Raw genomic sequence first — 20,090 nt, forward strand, 5'->3', positions numbered from 1 at the left:
AGAATGAAATTTTTTCGTCAGATTAGGAATTAATTGAAATATTAAAGATAGTATTTATTGTTACATTAAAGCCACAATAAATCAATAAATATTAAATTTATATTTTTTTATTCTTTAACAAATTTTTTCAATCTACATAAACTCTACCAAATGTATTAAAAACAAAAATCTTCATGACGACTTATAAAGAATTTATCACAGAATACAATTACAACAACTTTTAAGTCAAGAGTAGGTATATGAAAAATAAAACCCGACTAACTTGATATCAGTAATTGTATAAGTAGATGTATACGTATTTTAGATTTTGTTTTTTCAATGGCCTTTCATATTCGAAAATAATAATTTAGACAATTTAGACATTAAAAGATGACTTATCGCGGCTGAAGAATACTATGTATAAATAATATCACTAATAATGCCGCGATTTATTGTGTAATAGGTTATTCTTATGAGAATACAATTGCAAATAACAACTAAAAATAGCTTAGAATTCAGAAATTAAATATCATCATTAGACGATTACCGATGATCAAATTGATTGTTCTGAATTAACTGCATTACCTATATTTGTTTATATTTATTAGGTAGCATTATATTTTAAACATATTTAAATGTAGGTATCTTTGCGATGAATCAACATCTGCGTCAGTGTGATAATTTGATTGGCTTAACAATATTTTTATAATTTTAAACTTTAAATAATAGTATTATTTAATACGACAATAAAAATGAAATTTATTTATGAATCGTGTTTAATCCTTATTTTACATTGTATTAAGGTATGAACGTGTGTAGGTCGTCATCAAGTGAATTAACGAAGAATCGGGATCAGAATTCCATAACGCTATGACAATAAATTATTATATACATACGTTACAGTATACTATTGTAGTCACGAATAAACGTGGATGGAATAAAATACAATATTAAAAAGCCTAAATTACATATTCTAGTTCTTTATAGACTATAATAATAATTATTATTATACCACAGACCACAGCACTGTGTTATTATTAGCAACATAATAGGATCCAGCTAAGTACATAATAAATGTAAGAATATTATATTATAGGTAGGTAATAATATCGTGATTTCTATTTTTTCTCGGTCTAATAGATTTTTTAAATATTGCTTATATTTTTGGTCTTTTTGAAAATTAATATATTTTTCCTTGCTACATGTACAAGTATAGGGGAATGATGACGGTGAATTTACAATTTATTTTTTTGTAAATAACTAAACTTAGGAACATATAATATATATGTATATATAGGTTCTATATTATATGAGTTATACCTAGCTGCGCAATGCACGAACACATATTTCACATATTATGAAGAACATTCGAATAAAACGATAATGCGAACGACTGCAGATGTACACACCACAAAGATACATAATGGGTGTACGCGGACTATAATTTCAAGGCTTTCCACAAGCGATTTAGGACGCTTTGGACCTCTTAAATGCAGAGTAATATTTTAGGCTACATGGGCGCATGTATATATACCATTATATTCGTTTGCCCTACGCGTTTTCATGATATATATATATATGTGAATACGCTATTGGTACAAAACATATACGGCTCCTACGGATATGTATTCATACGATTCATATACAGAACAGACATACCTACAGACACTATGGTCATATAAGGATTCATACGCCACACTCTTTTTAATTCATTTTTGACGATTTGTCAAACGTAACGCTGCCGCAAACAAGTCAGCCTGCTGCGAGAGTGCATTTATTAATGATCACTGCTACAGCCACTGTTGCTGAATTACTGTTTAGTATTCCTACTTGGTATATTTATTGGTTTTGAATTCAAAGCGTATATAATAGATAAAAAAATCCATGAATTGATCTCAAAACACGATTCATGTGACGAAGCATTGTGTATATATAGTCGTGTGTCATGCACCATGTGTACAGAAAATTATCATTTTTTTCTATACAAAAATTTGTCGCACACGAAGCACAACAATCACTCGGAACTTTGAATTATTATTATTAACAGTGAAATATATTACTATGCTTACATAATACACATGTATACCTAAAACCTACATACACGGATTGTTATCATTTATTAGACGTTTGTTGGTTTTTAACAACCCATATTATATATATGTATATATAACTAAATAGGTAGGTACTAGATCATGTGCTATGCCGCCTATGCATACTATACATCAGGGATCGGAATTATAGGTCGATCGTTATAAAAATTAATTTTACCATTATCGGTCGATCGTGTAATAAATATTCGGATAATGTGGATTACTATATTTGTATATATCTTTTTAGATTCTGAGCGGAGCGATGAATGTATTGATTTTACCATGATGTGTTTTTTTTTTTTTTTTTTGTGTCTGTCATCACGTTTTGGGGCAGTAAAAATGCTTCGATTTTTGACTTCAGTACCTCGTTCGATCAGAAAGTGAATCTAGTTGGTACTTTGGGGGGTCAAAAGTAAAAAATGGTTTTCTTAATTAATTAAACTAAAAATTCTTAATACTTTTCTAAATAATTGAGAAAAACAAACTAAAAATTAAGGGAAAAACGGGAAATTTTACGCACACTCATTTTTCGACAAAATCGATTTTGGTTTTTGATGTAACTTTAAAACAAATGACCATAGATACATGCAATTTTCACCTAATGTTTATATAAGTATATTCTATCCACCATGCAATTTTCAAAAAATTTCTACTTAAGTTGAACTATTCATAGGCATTTCAAATTTTCGATCATTATTAGTTTTTTTTAAATTAATATCGATAAAAATTTATTTGTTGGGTAGAAAAGCTTGAAAATTAAATACAAGGCTCTTAACATATTGTTACAATAGCAGTTGAAAAATAAAAGAAATTCATTGTCACAATTTTTTTTTATAAGCATTCAAAGTTTGAATTTTTACAAAATATGTAAAAATCACGAAAATTCACAAATTATTTTAAGCTAGAAATTCATAAAAAATTTTCTTTTTAAATCTAAGATTTAAAAATTTAATACAAGATTCCTTACAATTTTTTCAATCTTTATCACAAATAAAAATTCCACCTGAAATTCAAATTAAATTTTTATGAGCATTTGAAATTTAAATTTTTACAACATTGGATTTTAACTTTTAGCGATTTCCTTATTTTGGTGTAACTCTAAAACAAATTACCACAGATACTTGAAATTTTGACTGAATGTTTATATAGGCGTGTTATATATTTGATAAAATTTTCAAAATATTTAGATTTGTTTTGAGCTGTTTACTGACATTTTAATTTTTCAACTTTATTAGTTTTTTTTTCTATAAATATCGATAAAAATTTATTTGTTCGGTAGAAAAGCTTGAAAATTTATTACAAGGCTTCTAACACATTGTAACAATAGAAGTTAAAAAATATTAAAAATTCGTAGGCACAATTTTTTTTTATAAGCATTCAAAGTTTGAATTTTTACAACATATTATGTAAAAATCACGAAAATTCGTAAATTATTTTATGCTAGAAATTCATAAAAAATTTTCCTTTTATATCTAAGATTTAAAAATTTAATACAAGGCTCATTATATATTTTCACAATAGCAATTGAAAAATAAAAGAAATATATAGTCACAATTTTTTTTTATAAGCATTTAAAGTTCAAATTTTGACTAAATACGTAAAAATTACGGCAATATTCAAATTATCTTAGATAGAAATTCATAAAAGTTTTCCTTTTTAATTCTAAGATTTGAAAATTTAATACAAGGCTCCTAACATATTTTTACAATAGAAGTTGAAAAATAAAAGAAATACATAGCCACAATTTTTTTTATAAGCATTCAAAGTTTGAATTTTTACAACATATTATGTAAAAATCAAGAAAATTAGTAAATTATTTTATGCTAGAAATTCATAAAAAATTTTCATTTTATATCTAAGATTTGAAAATTTAATACAATGCTCCCAACATATTTTTACAATAGCAGGTGAAAAATAAAATAAAAATATAGTCACAATTTTTTTTTACGAGCATTCAAAATTTTAATTTTAACAACATATGTAAAAATCACGAAAATCACGAAAATTTGCAAATTATTTAAAACTAGAAATTCATAAAAATTTTTCTTTTTAAAACTAAGATTTGAAAATTTTTAATAATCTATAATATATCCTAGACTGATAAACCGTCTTCGCTCAGAATCGTTTTTCGTATACAATGATATAATATTGGATTCAAATTTAATTCCATCCATTACAGTAACCCACTTGTAACCTACTGTACAGCAGAGCGACATACACGACTTACCCGCTTTTTTTTACTATTTCTCGTGTATTATCAATATATTAAATTATTATTATTATTATTATCATCATGAAGAAACAATAAATATTTATTCTTTGGAGCTTAGACCTTTTTTTTTTTTTGTTCATAAAACAAATCTCTTTCTAAAGACCTAAATCCTCCTAGATGTCGATCACCTGGGGCTAAAAATTTCAAATGTAGCTCACTTGTTTGAAAAGGTTTGCGACCCCTGCTATACATGTATGCGTTATATCTTATATGTTGTAGTATGCATAAAGGACTTCGTACGACCTCTCTTCTCGTTAACCCAGTATGAGAGCAAAACAACGAAATAATAATTACACATATAGGTACAAAGCACAGGACAACGTAATTATAATATATTATTATTATTATGATGTTGTGCCTTTTACCTCACGCAGACTCGTCATGAATGATACAAAGCCGTTAAACGCACGTGCAGTTACAGTCAGTGTATATAATATTGTATAGGTACTTAATAATATATTGAGTGTGCACTTCGACTTTAGCCCACTGAGATATAAATTAATATCCGTACATTTAGTGCGAACATTGTGGTGGTCATTTTACTAGTTGTGCATGGTTCGATATGGAGTCAAAATTAATCTATTATTTTTTCTACAGTTGAAATTGTTAATGATACAAATCCAATTCAACAATTAAATGATTATTCTAATGATTTCTCAATTTTGGATGCATTGTTTATGCTAATTCACAAAAACTAGTGACAGATTTAATGAAGCTTAAAGATAAAATAAAAATACAATATTATAATGCACACCCCTTTTTAAAAACAGAAGTTTGTGCAAGGATTACACTTCTTAAGCAGTACAAGAAAATTGAAAAATTTGAAACAAAATTGTCTGAGTGTATTTAAAAATGTCAAAAATCAGAATTTATTAAAGAAACAAATGGGGGTGAGCAATATGAGCATATTTGGTAGATCACCCTACATACGTATATTATATGTATATTTTAAATTTAAAAATAGCAAATTATATACCAATATAACAACAACAACAACCACAGCAACAGCAACAATAATAATGATAAACATTACGAAAATGAAAAAGAAAAATAGTTTATTTTTTAATAACTGAAAAAGAAAAAGAACTAAAAGTTTAATTTTAAGGCAGACATCTGTACCTAAGATTTATAATTACATATTTACATAAAATATTTATTTACCATTTATATCGATTCCTTTTTTTATTGTATTCTATAATTTCAGTGATTTTCGTAGTATAATAAAAATAATTTCAAAAATAGTAGCAAATAAATTAGAAAACTAAGTACTTGCATTAAAAAAAAATTAATGAATTAAAATTAGAAAAATAATTAATTATTTATGTACGTATAATAAGTCAAAAAAATCATAAAAATCTTAAGTGATATATAGGTACTTACTCCGTTTAAAATAGCTTAACTCTATTTTTTAATAACATAATATTATTAATAAAATTTTAATAGAGAAACCTTTGAAATAGATATAAAAGATATTTAAAGGTATTTAAGTACTTGATATTTCACGTTTTTGACCCTCCACCAGAAATGTTGATATGTACCTATTCCAAGTTTATGCCCCACCGCATAAACAAAATGTATATCGTTACTGATAGAATATAGTAGGGTAGGCATATATTATAATAAATGAATGTAGGAAAAAAAATCCAGGGGAAAAAAGCCACGGAAAAAAGCCAAATTAAAATAATTAAACATAGGCATAACAATTAAAATTAAAGTATTAAATTAGGTATTATTTAAAAATTGTTTATACATAATTGGTCAAATATATAAATAATAAAATTTAAAGTATTATTCAACATTTTTAAACATTGGTCATATTGTATACACATATATAATTATTAATACACAGGGTATATGTTAATTAATTTAAAATTTTTAACACAGCTGGTCTACTGTATTGTCCGTATTCATATTATATAAAAATAAAATTGTTTATATAATAATATAACCTGTTTATTAATAATTAAATACATATATATATATATGACCAATAATATGTAAACAATTTTTAAATAATACCTAATTTAATACTTTAATTTTAATTGTTATATATTATTTAATTATTGTTATTTGGCTTTTTTTTCCGTGACTTATTTTTCCCGTGGATTTTTTTTCTTGGCTTTTTTTTCTGACTACCATAATAAATATACTTTGATGTTGTTATTTAATCTTTAGAACTACTGTTGTGGAGGAACGTCGTAATTTATTCAAACTGTAAGACTTTATGATGTAAGTCAAGGCACAACATATTATGTTATAATTAGTTTTTGCAAAAGTACATATTTACTGGCACATAATAATTCTTCCAATGAATAATTGAACGGGGAATTTATGAAGTATACGGTATCTGTCATAATATTATGTAATATCACTTCCCGCTATTGAACCCTACACTTCCATTAGTTGTTGTAGCCACTATAGCCACCATGACATTATATGTCTACAAATTCATTTTTAGTAACTCGAAAGTATACTTCAATCTAGAATTTCGTTCACTCGAAATGGAGTGTCGATCTTGGATTTATAAGTGGTATTTTGTAAGGGTAGTCAGAAAAAAAGCCACGGAAAAAAAGCCAAGAAAAAAAAAGCGGGTAAGTCGTGGATGTCGCTCTGCTGTACAGTAGGTTAGGGTAATGGATGGGATTAAATTTGAATGCAATGATAGGTATCATTGTATACGAAAAACGATTCTGAATGGAGATGATTTGTCAGTCTAGGATATTATATTTAAATATTGTCATATTCTATTTTGAAACAAATAAATTATTTTTCAATTAGGATGCATTTTGAATAAGGCATGGTTAATAAATTTTTCCAAAAACATTGCATGTAGTTATCATAATTCATAATACTTTATATTATCATAGACATACATATACCTGGTTTGAGGATAAATCGTTATCATTACGCGATTTCATAAAAATTTAAAACTCAAACGCTCAAAACATTTTTCCTATAATGACGCTTCATATTTTCTCTATAGCTATTTGAAACAAAACTTAGTGTTAAATTTTATAACCTTAGATACAAATATAAACAATATTATGAGTTTTGAACTACAAAATAATTTGTAAATATTCATGGTTTTGACGAATTTTTGTCAATATTTGAAACCAATTCAAATGTTAATAAAAATTTAATTTGAATTTCCGGTGGACATTTTTTTTGTGATAAAGATTGACAAATTTTTAAGGAATCTTGTATTAAACTTTCAAATCTTAGATTTAAAAAGAAATTTTTTTATGAATTTCTAGCTTAAAACAATTTGCGAATTTTTGTGATTATTACGTATTATGTCAAAATTAAAAATTTGAATGCTTATAAAATAAAATTGTGACTATGAATTTCTTTTATTTTTCAACTGCTATTGTAACAATATATTAAGAGCCTTGTATTAAATCTTCCAATCTCTACCCAAAATATACATTTTTATCGATATTCATTTTAAAAAAAACTAATAATTATCGAAAATTCCATATACCTATGAATAGTACAACATAAGTAAAAAATTTTTGAAAACTTCATGGTGGATAGAATATACTTATAAAAACATTCGGTCAAAAATTTTATGTATCAATGGTCATTGGTTTTAAAGTTTCATCAATAATCAAAATCGATTTTGTCGAAAACTTATTGTGCGTAAAATTTCCCGTTTTCCCCTTAATTTTTAGTTTGTTTATCCCGATTATTTAGAAAAATATATAAGAATTTTTTACTTTTGACCACCAAAGTACCAACTAGATTCACTTTCTGGTCGAATAAGGTACTGAAGTCAAAAATTAAAGCACTTTTACTGCCCCATAACGAGATGACAGACACAAAAAAAATATATTCATGGTTTTGACGAATTTTTGCCAATATTTGAACATCAAAATTTCAAATGCTAATAAAAGAAAATTGTGCCTATGTATTCTTATATTTTTTTAATCACTATTAGAATTACTTATGAGAAACTTTGTATCAAAATTTCAAGTCTTTTTATAGGGCTAAAAAAATTTATCGACACTCCAAAAAAATTTTTTAGAAAAATTGAAAATTTTAATTGTCTATAAATATCTCAAAAAAAGTCAAAATATTTTGAAAATTAAATCATGTAAAGAAAATGCCAATCTAAATAACTGGTAAAATTTTCATGTGTCATAGGACTTATACTTTTTGAATAATAACAAATATTTAAATTCGTTTGAGGATAAATCGTTATCGTTACGCTATTTCGAAAAAATTTAAAATTCAAACGCACTTAAAATTGTTCCTATAATGAAGTTTCGAGTTTTATCTATAGCTATTTGAAGGAAAACTTATGGAAAACTTAGTGTTGTATTTTTAATTCTTAGTTATAAATACAAAAAATTACTTGCAAATATTCGCGTTTTCGACAGATTTCGTAAAAATTTGAACTATAAACGCTTAAAAAAAAAATTGTGACTAACGATTTTTAATTTTTTTTAGCTACAATTAGAACAACTCATAAGGAACCTTGTATTAAATTTTCATGTTTTTTTGGTTGTCCATCATTTTTTTACCGACACTTCAGAAAAAATTTTTAAAAAAAATCGAAAATTTCAGTGGTCTATAAATAACTAAAAAAAAGTCGAAATTTTTGAAAATAAAACTGTATATAGATATCATCGATTTGATCGAAAACTGGTTTTGCGTAAAAATTCCCGTGTATTAATAATTATATATATATATATAGTCTGTGGGACTCAAATTACCTACTACCTATTTTTCCCCGGGACTCAATTTACCGAGTTAGGGTCATTTGGGACTCAATTTACCAACTCCGATATATATGTATTATGTATACAATATGACCAATGTTTAAAAATGTTGAATAATACTTTAAATTTTATTATTTATATATTTGGCCAATTATGTATAAACAATTTTTAAATAATACTTAATTTAATACTTTAATTTTAATTGTTATATGTTTAATTATTGCGTAATTTGGCTTTTTTTTCCGTGGCTTATTTTTCCCGTGGCTTTTTTTCCCTGGATTATTTTTCCTACACTCATTGTAAGTTGTAGTGTTTCTCGCAGTATATAGAAAGCGAGCATATCGTTGTGGTGTTTGCTATACGATTTAATAAGGCCGTAAGTCGGTCACAGACTTAGGGTAAGAAATGGTGTAGCTCAACATTAACGCCAGAAAAAGAAAGACATGGCGCGGAAAATCACAATTTTTATGATTAAAAGAACTCGTATGATTTTTTTTCTAAAATTACAATTGTAGATATCCTCCCTTATTATCATTATTATTTGCAGCAAAAGCACTGAGGAATTCTGAAATACTTATTTTTCGAACGAACAATGATTGCTATATGGCGTTAAATTTTTTTTCTTTAAAATACCGACATATTGACTGGTGTAAATCACTCTTTAAATGAATAATTAAACGGGACATATATGAAGTACGGTGTACAATAGGACTTAGGTACATTAAGAATATATGTATATCATAATAATATTATATGTATAATATCGCCTTCGTAACATCAAACCCCACACTTCCATTACCTATATCGTATATAATAAATAATAATATATATGTAATCACCATCACGACGACGCTATAATATGATATTGTAATATAATAAAATGTACCTACTCACGGTCCCGATTATTTAATTTTTCGTCGCTCTTTTCTCGAAAAATAGCATATTCACTCGGCATCATAATATAGTCTTTTTTTCCGTATCGAAGGCGCACATCATTATGTTAACACGTACTATGTTGTTTGCGATACGCATTAGTGAGACTGTTTTTATCCGGTTCTGTAGCACAATATTAACTCGTTGACTCGCAATAGAAGAAAAACAGAGAGAAAAACGCGATTACTTTGAATATAGAAGAAGAATTCGTATATGATATTGCTTCACGTAGAACACGTACAAATTATGTCAAATAGGTACGTATTTTTCCCAGCCGAAAAATGTAAATTACAAAATTTATAAATCAATCGTGTACAACAATAGCATACGAGTAGTGCACAGATGTGTCGCAGTGATGTGGGCTGTCTTGTCGACAAAATGCAACAATAAACTTCCTCTAGGTGCATATATCGTTACACTTTCCATGAACTCATTACTTTTCTACTAGTATAAGCCATAAGGTCTAGATTTAAGTTTAGGTACATTAGATTTAGGTTTATGGTATAGACTATACACCATGATTTAGATTTTTCTTCCATTTATTTATTGTCGTTGCCACGTGTTAGTGAAAAATGAACAATACAAAATTCAATATAATTATGCCCTTAAACATTATACCCGTAGAAACCATAATAAAAACCAAGACAACAAACCGGTCTCGACATTGGCAACACTGCAAGTGTTCGCGTAATGAGTATGTATATTCATAGTAGAAGTGAGATTGACTTCACGGAAATTCATGTAGGAGAATAATAATATGCATACCAAGTAAAGGCACTCGTTACAGCGATAGTAATGGCGGTGGCCGCGGTAGTGGTTACGGCAAAATGTCATCGGACACAATTTTACCGCCACCGCAGCGGCACCGTCAAGACAAAAGAATTTTACCTCTATCGCTGCAGTATGTGGCGACTATTAAAGTTTAAACGAGAGTTTTGTAGTGTATATAATTGTAAAAGGCATAACGACATTACAATGGGTATTAACGGTCCGGTTGAATTAATATTTCGTCATGTTTTACTCGAACGGTCAACGGAATGTCAATTTTGAGTTTAAAATGTATTTTATCAAATTTTTTTTGTCTTTTAAGACGTAATTTCGACGCTGATTTTAATTTTTTTAATTTTTTTCCCGGAAACCATTATTTTGGAAGTTATAGCCTCTCAAAGTTTAAAACTTTTTGATATTCGTGAGGGGCGTGGTAAAGTGCATTTGTTCCGATTTTGGGTTTAATAGTGCTCTGTTCCTAGTATATCGAATACGTATTTCATTATAATATTATGATAATAGTTTAACTCATATAATGATACGCATTAGCTGGACTTATTAATTATTATCCGGTTTCAGGTTTAATGTAAGAAATAGTGTAATATTATAATACTATCTCGTCGGGCCGCAAAGAAAGAGAGGAAGAAAGGCATTACTCGAAAAACCGCTATTTATTTCACTATAAGAAGAACTTGTATGATTTTGCTTGACAATTATGACCGATGACCTTCGCCACAAGGTAATAACATATTATTATTATTACTATTGGTATTTGCTGCAAAAGCATAGTGCACTTGGTCTTTTTGAAACCCCTATTTTTTTGAACAATGATTATTAGGGCATGCATTTTATTTCTTAAAAGATAAAAAAAAGACTTTAAAAATATGATTTGATGCACTAAGAATATTACAAAATGTTGTTAAGTGTCCTAAGAAAATACATATACTTAAAAATGGTTTTTAAAATTATGTTTAAAAAAATTACTAATAAAAAATCTATTTGCGTTATTTAATTATAAGTAATCTAGTAATTTAGTAATGGTGGTTGATGTGAGTCGTAAACATAACTACCTATCTATATTATGTACGAGAATATAACATATTTACCGATGAAAACGTCGTTGAATATACCACTGTGCGTCCGCCACCGTTTTTGTCTAGTAACCGTATACATGATATTATAATTATAATACGATGAAGTATATTAAGCACATAAATATTATATCTATTTAATTAGTGAAGTAGGTACCTAGTTTATGACAATTTTATATCAAATATTATCGATTTTAATACAAAATATTTACTCAGTTTAAAAACTGAAAAAATGCTCCAAACACAGCAAAAGTTAGTAATGCAAAGTTTTATTTTGTAAGTCGTTTGATCTATTTGACGAATTTTGAACTTGGAAATAAATTTTTTAGGATATTTAGAGAAAACTGTGATTTGTATTTAATTTTACGCCTAATGCCTAAATATGCGATTATAGAACGGTGAATTCGGGACTCGAGTTAAGTGCGCTGTAGGTACTTCGCAACTCGCGTATGGTCGAACCCGATTCGATGGATTCCTTTCTCCGTTGTTACTCATCTGCCCTATAGTGGTTTAATGTTCAATTATGCGCTGGTACGCATGTGCGTCTGTCCATACCCACGTGACGTATGAAGTATCGCTGGTATGTACGACATACCACGTTCCCTTACACCCTTACTTATACAACACGTCATGTTATAATAGGTACCACCAAGCTTTATGTCAAAGGCCATTTATAATATTATGTCTTGTCGATGAAGACCTTTCTCACTCCCCTCCTCAATGTTGACTAATATCCTCAACGTTATGTGCGAGCATGGACCGTTAAGTTGTTTATTTTTTAAACCGTCAATATGCATATGTGTGCTATGTAGCGGCCAGGTGATATTATAAGTATAACATACAATAATATTATCGTTGCAGCCGCCAATCTTCTAACCAAAATTTAGTTTAATTTAGACATAGATACAATTCATGTAATTTTTTTTTCTCTTTATATATATTTCTCACTTTAAACCCAATGGCCCATGTTGCCGAGGGTATCATTAATAAAAAAAAAAAAAAAAAAAAATATTATCGTTGCATCTCTCTCATAGGTTAAGTTTGTCCAGCATGTTGTCACTTAAAATTAATAAGCTGTTATTTCACTTTATTTCATTATTTGTATACGTCATATCGCATAAATCGTCTTACTATATTTTTATGGATGTTTCGCGATATATGCCATTAGGCAAAGTTCAATTTAAATGCATTTTTAATGGTAATTAATATACAGTAAAAAATGTATAATGTATTAATTATTTGTATATACTCACAAGCGATGCATTTGGGATTTTGATTTTTTTCTTTGTTGTTCGGCTTAGTAGCATGACGGCAGGAATGAGTTTCCACTTTGACTGCAGCCTAGAAATAACAATATTATTATTACGAATTATTGGAGTTTCTTTTTTTTTGTTTAATGATATGATATGCTCGTTGATTTGTTTTTGTTCAGAAAATATGTAAGTAACAGATAGGAATTATAATAATAAGTACGTATGCATATCTGACAGAAAAGAAATTATAGTTTATTTGTATTTTGAACGTATTTTAGATTCTGAATGGAACGAGGAATGTATTGATTTTACAATGATGTGTGTGTATTTTTTTTGTATTTGTCATCACGTTTTGGGGGCAGTAAAAGTGCTTCGATTTTCGACTTCAGTACCTCATTTGATCAGAAAATAAAACTAGTTGGCACTTCGGGGGAGTCAAAAGTAAAAAATTGTTTTCTTAATTATTGGGATAAACAAACTAAAAATTAAGGAAAAAACGGTAATTTTTACACACAATCGATTTTCGACAAGATCGTTTTGGTTTTTGATGTTACTTTAAAAAAATGACCATATAAGGCTTCCTATATATTGTTTCAATAGCAGTTGTAAAATAAAAGGAATACATAGTCCCATATGTAAAAATCACGAAATTCACAAATTATTTTAAGCTAGAAATTCATAAAAAATTTTCTTTTTAAATCTAAGATTTCAAAATTTAATACAAGATTCCTTACAAGTTTTTCAATCTTTATCACAAATAAAAAGTCCACCGGAAATTCAAATTAAATTTTTAAGAGCATTTAAAATTTAAATTTTTACAACATTGGATTTTCACTTTTAGCGATTTCCTTATTTTTGGGTAACTACTGTAACTCTAAAACAAATGACCGCAGATACTTGACATTTTCACTGAATGTTTATATAGGCATTTTATATATTTGATAAAATTTTCAAAATATTTAGATTTGTTTTGAGCTGTTTACTGACATTTTAATTTTTCAACTTTTTTAGTTTTTTTTTTCTTAAATATCGATAAAAATTTATTTGTTCGGTAGAAAAGCTTGAAAATTTAATACAAGGCTTCTAACACATTTTAACAATAGCAGTTGAAAAATAAAATAAATTCATGGTCACAATTTTTATTTATAAGCATTTAAAGTTCAAATTTTTACATAATATAAATCACGAAAATTCGTAAATTATTTTATGATAGAAATTCATAAAAAATGTTCCTTTTATATCTAAGATTTGAAAATTTAATACATGGGGCTCCTATTATATTTTTACAATAGCAATTGAAAAATAAAATAAATGCGTAGTCACAATTTTTTTTTACAAGCATTCAAAGTTTGAATTTTGACTACATATGTAAAAATCACGAAAATTCGCAAATTATTTCAAACTAGAAATTCATAAAAAATTTTCTTTTTAAATCTAAGATTTGAAATTTTTTAACAATCTATAATATTTCTATTATAATTTCGTATACAATGATATAAATAATATCATTGGATTCAAATTTAATTCCATCCATTACAGTAACCCACTTGTAGCCTATTGTACAAGAGAGCGACATCCACGACTTACCCGCCTTTTTCTACTTTTGAATAAAATGTAAATTAAATTTATATAATTTTAACTTTCATTGCAATTTCAATTTTTAAATTGAACAATAATTTTCGCACAGTACGTGTGTTACCTCCGACCGACACACACGTGTGCCACGGTCACCGTAAAACGCATTTATATAGCTTCCGATAGCAGTAATACTCTACGAACAGCAATTAAGAAGGTATGTAGACACACTATTGTTATCCATAGTTACAGCAGGTGCCTAAAACACTCTCTCCATATCCAAAAATATGGACCTCACCAAACCCAACTCCCTCGACTTTTCACAGTACGTTCCTCAAACCAACAACACTAAAACTTTCGCCGAAACCACAGCAAATATACAATTTCCTAAAAAAGATCAAGCAATCGTTTTTAACTCAATCGAAGATGTCCCTCAAATAGAGTATATTAAAGCTTTCAGTCAACTCACTTCACCAACCAACATAACATTCGCCTCTAGAATATCTAATAACAGATTTTGCATTTATTTTGCAAATAAAAATATCGTGGAACAAATCATTAGCCAACAGTCACACATCGTCATTAATAACTCAAAGATAACATTCCGTCGTCTAATTAACCCAGCCAAACGAATAATACTATCTAACGTGCAGCCGATTATCCCTCATGATGTAATTAAAAACGCTATCGAAAATTTGTCAATTAGAATACTATCACCGATAACTTTTATAAAGGCCGGCTTCGCTAATGACGAATACGGGCATATTGGCAGCTTCCGCCGTCAATTATATATAAACCCAGACGATAATGATAAATTACCCAGCTCAATACTAATAGTATTCGAGCAAACTGAATACCGTATCTTTATATCAGATGATACGGTAATATGTTACTTATGTAAACAATCTGGCCACACTTCCAATCGTTGCCGTAAGGCAACAGAATATAAAATTACTGATTCTCAACTGCAACACCAAAGTACTATCTCAGACGGCTATGACGCAGATAATACCAATGTACAACACGATATTGAACATCTACCCAACACTTCACACATTAGCCAACCACCTTCACAAGAACAAGTAGAACAAGTTAAAAGACCAGCGCCTTCATCTACTTCTAGCAATTTACAGACGGATAATGTTCCCCCCACAGAAAATATAATTAATTTATCTCAAACAAAAACTAACGCGCAAAACACACCAACCAATAAGAGCTCATTAGCAACAAAATTAATAGAGTCACAATCCAAAGAAAAAAAAGCAAACAATTCGTCAACAACACATCCCACAAATCAAACGACTAATGATAACAAACCTAAAGCAAACAATTCAACACAACCGCCTCCAAAGAAACCAAAACGATCGAACTCCGTCGAACAAATTATAGTTAAATTAGACGAGTCGTTATTACCAGCCAAATTGGAATTCGAAAAAATACCCAATCTTAAAATAAATTTTAACCAACTAAAATACATAATAGAAAACACACTTAGCATCCCGAACCCCTCTAGTGTTCTAAAGCAGTTCAACATAGCACCAATGGAAATGATCGAGATTCTGGATTTAATCCGCCCCAAGATAAGGAATCTTAGCATCAAAAATAGACTAACCAGACTTTCCAACTCTTTACTTGAGATAACTCTAGATACTGACCCTATCATAAAGCAATAAATAAAAAAAAAAAATTAAACATACGCATCTACATGTCCTTAATACTACAATGGAATCTGAACGGGTTTTTCAAAAAACTCGACGAACTTAAAATCATCTTATCAGAAACAAATCCCGAAATAATATGTCTGCAAGAAACAAATTTTAAATATGATAACACAGGAAAATTACCAAATTACACAGGATTCAGTAAACACCGAACTGCCGGAGCTAGAGCCAGTGGCGGAGTAACAATATACGTAAAGTCTGAATATCCCAGCAAAATTATCAATATTAATACGCATTTCGAAGCTATAGCAGTATCAGTGAAGTTAAGACAGTTAGAAATTAATATATGTAATATATATATCCCCAATCAACTTGACTTCACCCAAAATGACATTGAAAATCTCTTAAACCAAATACCTACTCCCTTCATTATCACCGGAGATTTTAACAGCCATAACCTCATGTGGGGATCTATGAACACCGATAGGAGAGGAAAAGAAATTTATAAAGCATTTGGTAAAGATAGCATAGTAATCCTGAATAGCAATGAACCCACGCACATAAACATTGCCAACGGACAAATGTCCAACATTGATTTATCACTCTCCAATGCATCGTTAGCACAAAGATTAGAATGGATTGTATATAAAAACATAACTAGCAGTGACCACTTTCCAATCATCATCAAATATATACCACTTACTAACGATCCTTCTCCGGTCGAAAGGTGGAATCTAAAAAAAACCAATTGGACACTATACTCTGAACTATTGGAAGAAAAGATTACAAGTATAAAAGATACAGAAACAGTAAATATCAATACACTTGTAAATACTTTTACCAACTCAATCCTACAAATAGCAAATATAACAATAGGAAAATCAACCTCCAAGAATGGAAAACCTAAAGTACCCTGGTGGAATCATAACATTAAAACTGCTATCGAAGAAAAATACAAGGCTTTAAAACAATTCCAATTATCCAAATCCCAAGAGGACTTTATAGAACTTAAAAAACTCAGAGCGAGAACAAGGTACTTGATTAAAACCAGTAAAAAATCATCGTGGGAAAGCTTCACAAATAGTATCAATGCAAAATCCGACACGAAAATAATATGGAATAAAATCAAATCCTTAAAAGGACTCAACAGAACTCGGAAAATAAATCTTATAGTCAATAATTCCGACCTACTATGTAACGAAGAATTAGTTGCTAACCTATTGGGCGAATATTTCTTCAATAACAGTAGTGATTCTAACTACTCTCCCCAGTTCCAAACCTACAAACGAAAATGCGAATTGGAAACAATTCCAAATACTATAGACCAAAATAAGATGGACCAAAGCCAACTAAACCTACCAATCACTATGGAAGAAATCACATACACTCTTTCAAGATGTAAAAGTCACAGTCCCGGTCCTGACAGCATACCTTACATTTTTATTCAGAACTTCGGACCTAACACCTTAAAACTAATGCTGGCACTGTTTAATAGAATTTTCACTGAAGGTTCATGGCCAACCACATGGAAAAAAGGCACAATAATACCAATTTCTAAGAATGAAAAAGATAAGTTCAATCCCGAAGGGTATAGGCCAATAACTCTTTTAAACACCTTGTCAAAAATACTTGAAAAAATTATTAATTACAGACTCACTTGGTTACTAGAAAAAGACAAATACCTTTCTAAGCAACAATGCGGTTTTAGAAGAAATAAAAGCACAATCGATACTCTTACTCATATTAATCATGAAGTAAATCAGACCTTTAAGAACAAACAAATTATGGGGCTAGTCAACCTTGACATATCCAAGGCTTATGACTCAACATGGAGACACAACATCTTAGTCAAGCTTAACCAAATCCTGTGCAAAGGCAAGATACTCAATCTGATAACCAACTTCCTAATAGACCGGCATTTCAAAGTCAAAGCTAACAATCACTATTCTGAGGAATTCATCCAGGAAAACGGAGTACCACAAGGTTCAGCATTATCGGTAACTCTTTTTCTTATAGCTATAAATGACATAACCAAAAGCTGCTCACCACCCGTAAAATGCAACTTGTTCGCTGATGATTTCAGTTATTCATGTCGTAGCAACAATATAAGTTCAATACAAAAATTCCTACAAACAACCACCGACAATTTAACAGAATGGGCCAATAAGACAGGATTCAAATTCTCACCAACTAAATCCAACATCATCATATTTACAAAAAAAAGAAATGTCAGCGAACTAATAATTACACTAGACAACACTCCAATTCCAACAAAAGAATCAGTCAAAATACTTGGTATTTTCTTCGACCGCAGGCTCACATGGGCAACCCACATACGCTACCTTAAAACATCTACCAGTCAAACACTTAATATTTTAAAAATATTATCTCACACTTCCTGGGGAGGTGACTCTAGTACACTTATCAAAATTCATAAGGCAACCATTCAATCGAAAATATATTACGGATCAAACATATACAAAACAGCATCCCGATCTATTTTAAATGCAATAGATAGTACCAATAATACTGGACTAAGGCTCGCGATTGGCGCTTTTCGCAGCAGTCCAATTTACAGCATATATAATACAGCAGGCGTACCCATACCTGAGATTAAAAGGAATGACCTATCGCTTAAATACATGGTTAGATCCTATATATGTAACAACCTACCACTGCCATTAGAAAACTCCGATTTATATGATGAACTAGGGAAAAACGGCATTATTATGGATCAATCAATGACGAGAGAACAATTGTCCCCACCCGCATGGACTTCCTCTTTCGACATAAATACGGAACTCAGCTCCTTTCTAAAACAACAAACTCCACCAGAAATTTACAGAAGACACTTTCAAAGCATATTAGAAAATTACCGAGATTATCAAGAAGTTTACACGGACGCATCCAAGACACAAGACCAAGTAGGAATTTCAATAATACTAAGGAACCAAAACGTAACATTGAAGCTACCGAACACCTGCTCCATATATACGGCCGAGGCAATAGCGATACTTGAGGCGATCAAAACAACCTTAGATGATGAACACCCCAACCACATAATATTCAGTGACTCCTTGGGTGCCCTTAATAGCATAAAAAACCAGTTCAAACCCGGCGAAATAGCAACAAAAATACTGAACAAATTAAATGAAGCCTTGCATAAAAACAAACAAATCACTCTCATGTGGGTCCCCGGGCACATCGGCATCGAAGGAAATGAACTAGCTGATAAACACGCTAAGCTCGCAGTCACAAGCTCCGTATGTAAAATTATTCTTGGATCCACCTACAACGATCTCAAAAAATACATAAATGACATAACTAACACCAGATGGCTCAATACTTGGAAACAACAAAACACCAAGCTTAACAGAATCAAAAGCAGTACATTTAGGTGGTTAAACAGCTCTTTAAATAGAAAAGAAGAATCGGTACTCAACAGATTGAGAATAGGACACACGCGACTTACACACGGGCACCTAATGGCTAAGGAAGAACCACCATTATGCGAAGTATGTGGTGTCCAAATATCAGTGAAACACATAATAACAGAATGCCTAAAATACCAGCAAGAACGTCAAAACATCGGATTGGACACGACCCTCGACATCGCATTGGGACCCAATGCTGTGGAGAACAATAAGATGATCCTTTTTTTGAAGTCAACAGGTCTTTACAATTTAATTTAATGATTCACATTTGTTTTTTTCTTTCTTATATAAATACTTAGAAACCATACTGTTA

General features: G+C 29.6%; 1 protein-coding gene across 2 annotated transcripts in view; it reads right to left on the reverse strand.

Annotated features, from left to right (window-relative positions):
• Window positions 1-20,090, reverse strand: part of LOC107164719 (protein tyrosine phosphatase 36E) — a 208,327-nt gene that overhangs the window by 48,979 nt on the left and 139,258 nt on the right. For both annotated transcript variants that reach the window (XM_089228617.1, XM_089228616.1), the window contains one exon: window positions 13,108-13,195. In XM_089228617.1, coding sequence (XP_089084743.1) covers window positions 13,108-13,195 — 88 coding nt within the window. The remainder of the gene's footprint in view (window positions 1-13,107; window positions 13,196-20,090) is intronic.

Source organism: Diuraphis noxia, unplaced genomic scaffold (genome assembly GCF_037042655.1).
Source record: "Diuraphis noxia isolate RWA-SAM2 unplaced genomic scaffold, SU_Dnox_SAM2 contig0005, whole genome shotgun sequence".
NCBI classification, from domain to species: domain Eukaryota; kingdom Metazoa; phylum Arthropoda; class Insecta; order Hemiptera; family Aphididae; genus Diuraphis; species Diuraphis noxia.